The sequence below is a fragment of the Leptinotarsa decemlineata genome, unplaced genomic scaffold, assembly GCF_025532065.1.
Source record: "Leptinotarsa decemlineata unplaced genomic scaffold, Ldec_3_MD MMD2_tig00026336_RagTag_RagTag, whole genome shotgun sequence".
In the NCBI taxonomy this organism is placed as follows: Eukaryota; Metazoa; Arthropoda; class Insecta; order Coleoptera; family Chrysomelidae; genus Leptinotarsa; species Leptinotarsa decemlineata.
In genome coordinates this window covers 13,503,015-13,511,491 of record NW_027412692.1, presented here as the reverse complement: position 1 = coordinate 13,511,491, position 8,477 = coordinate 13,503,015, and the positions used below count along the sequence as shown (strand labels likewise).

The following is an 8,477-nucleotide window of genomic DNA, read 5'->3' as shown; positions in this document are numbered from 1 at the left end:
ATTTAAATTCGTTGAATGATTTTCAAATTTGAAGCCTTCATCATTAATTTTTTTCAACAGAAATCCTGATAAGTTGTAAGTATATTTTGTCACTTTATTATCAGAAACTCAGGTTCTGAAAGTTTTGGGAAGAATTATCAGAGGTGTAAAAATACGCAATTCAAGATTTTCTGAAATTAACCAGTGAAATTTTGGTATCATGAGTTTTGACTTATTTTGTTTGAGCACATTTTTGATCGAATTTTAAATGTGTTGAATATCACACAGCAAGCTTCGTTATTATTGGGACTATCCCTAACCGAAAGCGATATTCATAAGTTTGAAAAAATAGAATATGTTTCTTATTCAGTTATTTTTACAATAATTGAAACGTAGGTTTCCATTACTTCTCGGTTAGTGTACATTTAAAGAATAAGGAAGTTTGTAGACTCATTTTTTTATATACTATTGTAATTATAATAACTCAAAGTGTATTCCTTAGATCAGAAATATAAATATCAAGTCATTTACAAGTTTTTTTAATAAAACAGTACAGAAAAATCATAATTGTATATGAATACTTTCATTTTGAAAAGTGGCAGAAATTTGTATAGCTACTTGCTTTCCAGGAGTTCTAAGAATCGTCTGTTTTGAAACTAACAATTTTGTCACTTTGAATGTCTTCTCTATTTGAAGGATATATAAGTAAGTATATTTCTTGGGAGCAAACACTACATGGGGGAAACTCTGTGCATTTTGTGGTGTCGAAATCAAAGATTTGAATAACTTATTGGCATAGTTTTTTGAATGCAGAGAAATGAAACTTTCTAGGTTTTTTACCACTTTTATTTGTAACTAATCTTACACAAAATAAACTCTGCCGACTTGAAAAAATTTAAAGATTGGTGTGATTCAAACATTTTATTTTTTAACTTAACTAAAACAAATTTATTATCATTTAGATGCTCAATCAACGAACTTTTTTTTGAAGACAGATCACTGGAATCTAAAAATAACACTAAACTTCAAGAGTCTTCATTGACCAGAATTTAAAATTTGTGGATCATGTTAAACAACTCACTAGAAAAGTCTCCTCTAGCTGTTATGCGGTTAGAGTGATTTATAAAGATTTGGGGTTCAGCCCAGCACATTCATAGATTCTCACTTATGCTACGGAATACCGTTTTGGTGCTATTGACCATTGGCCGCTATTCACGTGATAGCATCTTGGTGGAATTTGACCACACTATAATAGGCCCTTACGACAAGGAATTCTTTTACTTTTCTTCTGAAATTTCGTCCAGTTGCTAGTTGTGTGAAAGCAAATAATGTATGGTTGAGGTGTTATTAAGTCAATGTATATCAAAGGAGTAACTTTCAGACACAAACTGGAATGAACACTGAACAATACAAATAAAATCCTATTCAGTTTGTACTCAAACATTCCTTATGGAATTGTATCGGATATCACTCACAGGATTGGTACACAATTAGTATTTGGAAGAAGTCACATGGAACACTGTCATCCTCAATTGCGGACACCCGATGTTACAGTCGCACTCAATTCATCTATTAAATTACAACTCATGTCATAACTCATGTGAGTTGAATCTACTCATGTTATGATGACAGTAGGTAATGACATTCACTTATATATTTGATTTAAATCCAGCCATAGAAATCTTTTTTAAATTTTGTATCCATAAGACATTGTTTCCAAAATAAAAAATCGTACCAAAGTCCAGTATTTTATTTTACTAATAAAGGACTGAGCAAATTGAACAACTGTTCAACTCTGGTCTGGTCAATGTTCTGTAACTGTTTTAAAAACGTTTTATTGCTATAAAAGTAAGCCTAGAAGTTGAAGGGTGGATTCGGTACCAAGAAGTTTCTGAAAGAGATCAAGCCAAAGGCTGCCTATGAAGTTCTATGCACAAAATAGATTTCATCCCACCTTCTCGCCAGAGTTGTATGTGTATAACTACTTTTTGCTTCAACATTTTTTATATTCATCGTTGGATTCAATTACGTGCTTCTTATCATGTGAAAGCTGCCACATTTCAAATTTCCCGCCTTTTTTTACTCCATTGACATCCACCTGAGCGTTCTATCCACAGAACTATAACATAGAGTATAATTCTGTGGTTCTACCATACATTGATTGTGCTATTGCTGAATAGATGACACAATAGAAACAATTGACATTAATTTATATTATAATCCATGTGAGTTGAATTTTTTGTAATGTTTATTGACCGTTATTGTTATATTGATTTGACATACGTCAAGAGAATGAGAGCTATTGTGAATAATTTTGACGTACATAAAAAGGATCAGAGCTATCCACAAGTTGAGGCGAAAGCTTTAAAGTGAATTTCAGGTTTCGAAAACGGAAAAAGATTGTTTTTCGAAATGTCGACCACTTTTCGGGGTGAGCTTTTTTTTAAGTCAAAAGCACTACAGGAAAATCCTTAAGGCGCTCTAAAAGGTTAAATACCCAAAAAACAGTAAGAAGTATTGAGTCTTGCAAAACATTATCGAACATGTATTCTAAAAATTGAATTTCATCATACTATTACTGTTTGTTACCACCAAACTTTCAATATATTATTCAATAACAATAAATGACAAGCGACACATGTAGAAGCACCTTTATAAAGCATTTCAAAGAAATACTGTTCTATGCCAAGCATTCTTGTAAATTTGTTGTATGCGTTTTGTGAATAGACTTTCACTATACAGAAATGATGTTACTACGCATGCGTTGAGTCAACGTGAACCCACCCATCACGGCAACAAGAAAACAAACTTTAGTTGGTGAGAAGTACTGTACAGAGAAGGACTTTACGATGACTTCAGAACTGAAAATTGGTGATTTGGTGTTGTAAGTACTCAAAAAAATATATTTCTTAGAATTTAAATTCTTCAAACTATTTATGCGATTTGTTTTGATTTTCAGGGCTAAAATGAAAGGATTTACGCCTTGGCCAGCGCAAGTAAGTATTCTGCCGCCGCTAGTTTTAACCCAACCGTTAACTTGCGCGCGTCACTTGTAGCTCGGATGAACTTAACCTGAATGTTTATTTTCATTTCAGATTGTTCAACCCGGTTCTGGAACAAATACCCCGAATAGTAAAAAATCTCTTAAAAAAGGACACCACTGGGTATACTTTTTCGGCAGCCATAATTAGTAAGTGTTTCGAATTGTTCCATTACTTGTTTACTTTCAATTTATATCTTCAGTGCATCAATTGAGGAAAATAACATCAAACGTTATGCAGAGTACAAGGATAAGTTCATATCAATGTGTAACACTCCAGTTTTCAAAAAGGCAGTTTCTGAGATCGAGGATTTCATCAGCAACCTAGAAGTGAGTATGGTCAGTAATTGAAAATTACTGATGAGTTGTGGCAAGTAAGGATAATTATGCTGATACTCAACTAGCGCATTAACATATAATGTAAAGATAGCTCAGATGAGACTCTAATAAAGAAACATCTTTTTGAAAAATTTTATGTAAATAAAATTAAAATGGGTATTGAAGGAAAGCGTGTTATCTAGCATGAAACCCAAATACTTAATCTCGTTTACTAATGTGATTTTTTCACCATTTATTGAAAATATATATTGGTCCATATTTTATGTGGTGTAGATAATAGCATTGGTTTAGTTTTATTTATATTCAATTTAAGTTTATTGTCATTTAGATAGGAATGAATTGTTGCTAGTGAGTTGCTCATTTTGTTGATAGCGCTATCCAAATTACTACTTGAAATATTTAACATTGTATCATCAGCAAACACCTTACTAAAGTCACGGAATGGTAAAGATGCATGTCGTTCACATAAATAAAAACAATAATGGTCCCCTAAGACACTACCTTATGGAACGCCAAATGAATTTTCAACAGGTTGAGAAAAACTTTGGTTGAAGTACAGTTCCTCGAATACCAGCAGCTTCTAGTTTTTTTCATCAGATCGATTGTCTGAAAAGCTATGGCCAAAATGAGTTTAAAGTTGAAATTTTCAGACTTGCAAACACATGCGAAGTTTGTCTGCTTCAGCGATTTTGAGGGATACAAAAGTTAGATTTATGGGGCGAAATTCACTGAGGTTACATACTTTTGTGGAGGGCTTCTTAGGTATGGATTTGACAACTGATGTCTTTCGCTGCTGGGAAGACAGCCTATTTTGAATGATGAATTGATTATATGTGTGAGGGGCATAAGGCAATGCTTAATTGACAGTTGGAGCATTTTACCAGGGACTTTGTCAAGTCATTTAGTATGGGCTTCTGTTTGAGAATTAGTTGTTTTACCAAATCTGGACCAAACTCCATAGGTGCTCAAGAAAAAGAGTTTTGGTGGAAGCTTTCAGTGTAGTTGTATAATCTCACTTGTGCTTTAGTTATGAGTGAAATCCCGTGAGAAAATATATTCCTGCATGATTTTTCTAACGATAAACTGTGCATTATTAAGTATGCATAAAACTCCAACTAGGCACCTGCCCCGGTGCTACAGATTTAGGGATTTTTGGCGGTCATATCGGTTTGTAGATATCCAATATCCTAGATTAATACTTGATGATTGAACATATTTTTTCTAAATAAAAACATCTTGAAGATGTGGAGAAAATACAATCTTATTGACAAAGCTTGTTAAAAAATCTGGTATATATAAAATATAGCAATTCAAACAATAAAAGAAAAGAAACAATTAAATCACAAATACCCAGAAACACAATTTGAGCAAAACTAAGTTCGCATATCTAATAGACAATATATAACAATAGAAAATAAAATTTAACAAAGTTTGTAGACAAAATAGTTTGTATAGTACCTTTCAAAAGATGTAAATAACAAATATACACAATTTGAACATAAGTTCACATGTCATGGTAATTAAATAAGATCCATCCAAGTATAAAATATAATTTATAGTATAGGTGTCTATATAAACAACAAAAAAAAACACCTATATTAAATCACAGCAAAGTTCCATTGTAACATTCATCAGGATTGTAGTACGCTTCAGTTGCAAGGGCATCTTTAACAAGGTTTCTGAACTTTGTATAGCTTTTTTTCTTCCTAATTTCGTAAGGTATGTGATAATACAGCTTTTAACTTTCATAAATTGAAGAATACTTTGTCTCGCTTGTTTTTGGAACAGGAAGTTGTATTTTATTTTCAGTTACTTGCGGGGTTATGTAATTTGTATATTCCGGAGTTCCAACCATATTATGTTTTTTGTAAATCAGGCAAACAGTTTCAAGTATGAAAATACAAGCAACAGTGAGAATTTTTTCTCTCAAAAATAATGATCTACATGACTAACGCACTCCCACCTTGCATAAGTATCTAACCGCTCGCTTTTGCAAAACAAACACTGAATGAAAAAGTTGTTGACTGCAAAATCCCCATGATCTTTAGTAACTAATTACATCTATAGTTAAGTAATCTTTGTCCCACAACAACTTCTTGCCATTGGAGTAGTTAAAATTGAATTTAGTTACTAACAGTTCTCTTGGATGCTTTTGAGTAAAAAAATCCACGGTAAATTACAGTTCTTGTTTTCTGACAATCTGAGATTTAGAAAAAGTTGATTCCAGAACCCATGCGAAAGCAATCTTCATAAAATGGGTCATACTTACATTACCTTCCATGTATATTCTAGAAGCAGTATTGTTTGTACATAAAAATAAATATAATAGCGGCTCCAGCATTCACAATTATGATACAAAACACAAATATATCATCAGGCTACCAAAGATGCATTATCAAACCATAGGCAAACAAACGGAGTTTCTTCCCATTAAAAAATATAACACTTTGCCTAGTGAGTGGAAAGACCTTCATATCAAAGAATTGAAGTTCAAAGTAAAAAATTCACTTGTCACCCAAGGTTTCTATAAGATTGATGAGGTATTCAATGATCAGTGGACCTAATATATGTACCATATGTGTGTATATATGTGTATTTATACCGTGAGTCATAACTGTTGTGAGATTTTTTTTATGTACTCTGTATATTTTTTATATTTTCAGTATGACGTACCTAAGCAAATTTTGTTATTGCAGATATTTTCGAATGTAACAGAAATTGTGATTTGAGGTCAATAAAATTTCTTTCTTTCTTCATAAAAAAACATAAATTCGCAGTAATCGTTCATAAAACAGAATCAATTTCATAAAAATTGTTTTTGAAATTTCAGAAAAATCCGAATTACCAGTTAGAACTTCCTAGTGAACAGCCAGCAAAGTCAAAGGATGATTCAGAAGAAAAATTTAACAAACTTGTAACACCAAAGAGAACCAAAAAGGTAAGAAATTTTAACAGAACTCAATTCATACAAACTAATATTTAGAAAGCTGGATGTCTGTATATTATAAAGTTTTTTGAAAGACATAAAAAACTTATTTTCTAAAATGAGGGTCAATCCCAATGATTGGTTAGTTTAACAAGTTGAAAACTCCGAAATCAAGCATGAAACTTGATCACAAATATGCAAACCATCACATCGAAAATATTGCAGATGTAAATCAGTCAAAGGTACTAGAAAAATAAATGGCCTTAGTTTTTGAGCAGGTGTCAAGACCTACTTTGAAATGAACAAAATCATGGTACTACCCTCTCTACTACTCTGTTCAAAAAGTAACAAGGTCTTGAAGGATCTTTCCTTTAGGGAAAAGGCGAGAAAATAGTCTTCCATTTCCACTTCCAGGACAGTGTTCTGTATATTGTAACGAGTCCTTGCTATCTCATAATGTTTCCTCCAGGTAATCTATAGGATTCCAAGCTACAAGCATTTATTTTCATCTGCACATTGATGTTACTGCCTGAGGGATTGATACCTATTTTAGAATCCAGTTCCCGTTTAGACAGCAAATTTTTCTCTCAGCGTTTTGCACCTCCGTGCTTCTGATGTTTTTGCTGCAATCATACTGTTTCCGAGTCGGCAGTCATCGCTGTCACCTGTCGATTGACTTTCCTAGTTTGCTTGCACTCCCAGAACAATCAGATTTTGCAAGTAATTCCTCATGAGAGTTATTTTAGTTTTCATTGTTACATGTGGACTGTTCAAAAAATAAGGTGAATGTTCAAACTTCGCGGAGTACATACATTCAATTAGTTTTTTTTCTTCTGGACATAATTTTGTACGTATATATATTGCCTGCCTCCTGTGATTCAGTGCCTCACATTTGCATAAGATGTGTAGAGCTGTTTTTATCCCTTCGTTGCATAATCTGCAGCTGAGGTCTCCGTTGTACAGCCCCATTTTATTCAGTTGTCCTCTAAGCGGACAATGACCGGTTAGTAACCCTGTAGTTATTCTGAGCCGATCCCTATAATATTGAAGTAGTTCTTTGGTTTTTTTCTCGGACGGTTCCCTAATGAAGGTTCCACTGTGTTTGTTGCCAGGTACTTTTGTCCAGTACTCTGTGTGCTTCTTATTGGTCCATGTCCTGATTTGCTTTCATACCAATGATTTTGGTACCCCCAGAGCTGGTTAAAAAAAAATCTGTGTATACCAGAACTGCTTTGAGGATTGGAGAAAACGCTGATAAAAGTGTATTATATCTGAGGGGGACTACTAATAAATAAATATTCTTTGAGAAAAATAGAAATTCGCCTTATTTTCTGAACAGACAGGCAGCAGTTCTACTAGAAAAAATTATTCTTTTTCTCTAGAATTGCTAATAATCTTTCATCCGAGTCAAGTATCACAGTTTACAAGTCAATTGTTCAGCCACACTTTGGCTACTGTTCCTCTATACTATATCTGTTCAATCAGAAAAAATTGTCTCAACTCCAAAAACTGGCAATCCATTTCCCAAAGACTATTATATTTTACAATGATTTTTGTGTAGAAAATATTGAACAATTTACGACCATCTTATTTCGAACAGTACATTGTCTTTCATCATGATATTCACCACCACTTCACTCGAAATAATAATAATTTATATATACAGGGCTATTCAAATTCGTTTCTGTACATGGGGATCTCGTAAACGACAAGAGATAGAGTGTCGGTTAAACTGTGGCAAAGTTGTGTATTTAAGATACCTATTCAATGATGTAAAGAAATCGAATATAGTTCTTTTGGTTCTAGAGATATACAGGAAAAACAAAAAAATTCCAAATAATTTTTAAGTCACTTGACTACGATAAATACATAAAGTCATAAAAAAAAACATGTGAAGTATAAAATGCAGAAGTTACAAAAAAAAAAAAAAAAAAAAAAAAAAAAAAAAAAAAAAAAAACTAGTTAAAATTAAGTGTTAATATTAAGATTAAACATAGATACTTACATGTGAGACTATTAGTTTAGGTTGGGTTTATGACTGCTCAGCGAGTATACGTCATCAAGCCCCCGGTTATCACACAAGTTTCATATTCCTCTAGTGAGTAGAAAGCGTTGTCCGTCAAGAAAAGTTCAATAGTGAATTTGAACGTATACATGGTTGCATTTTTTAACTTATATCTGGTAGCACATTAT

At 32.8% G+C, this 8,477-nt stretch overlaps 1 protein-coding gene across 2 annotated transcripts in view; it reads left to right on the top strand.

The window, feature by feature from the left end:
* Positions 1 to 2,727: 2,727 nt before the first annotated feature.
* Ndf (Nucleosome-destabilizing factor) overlaps positions 2,728 to 8,477 on the top strand; it is a 50,625-nt gene continuing 44,875 nt past the window's right edge. For both annotated transcript variants that reach the window (XM_074183238.1, XM_023158477.2), the window contains exons 1-5: positions 2,728 to 2,863; positions 2,939 to 2,975; positions 3,075 to 3,169; positions 3,223 to 3,349; positions 6,189 to 6,296. In XM_074183238.1, the coding sequence (XP_074039339.1) occupies positions 2,829 to 2,863; positions 2,939 to 2,975; positions 3,075 to 3,169; positions 3,223 to 3,349; positions 6,189 to 6,296 (402 nt within the window). In that variant the 5' untranslated portion in view covers positions 2,728 to 2,828. The remainder of the gene's footprint in view (positions 2,864 to 2,938; positions 2,976 to 3,074; positions 3,170 to 3,222; positions 3,350 to 6,188; positions 6,297 to 8,477) is intronic.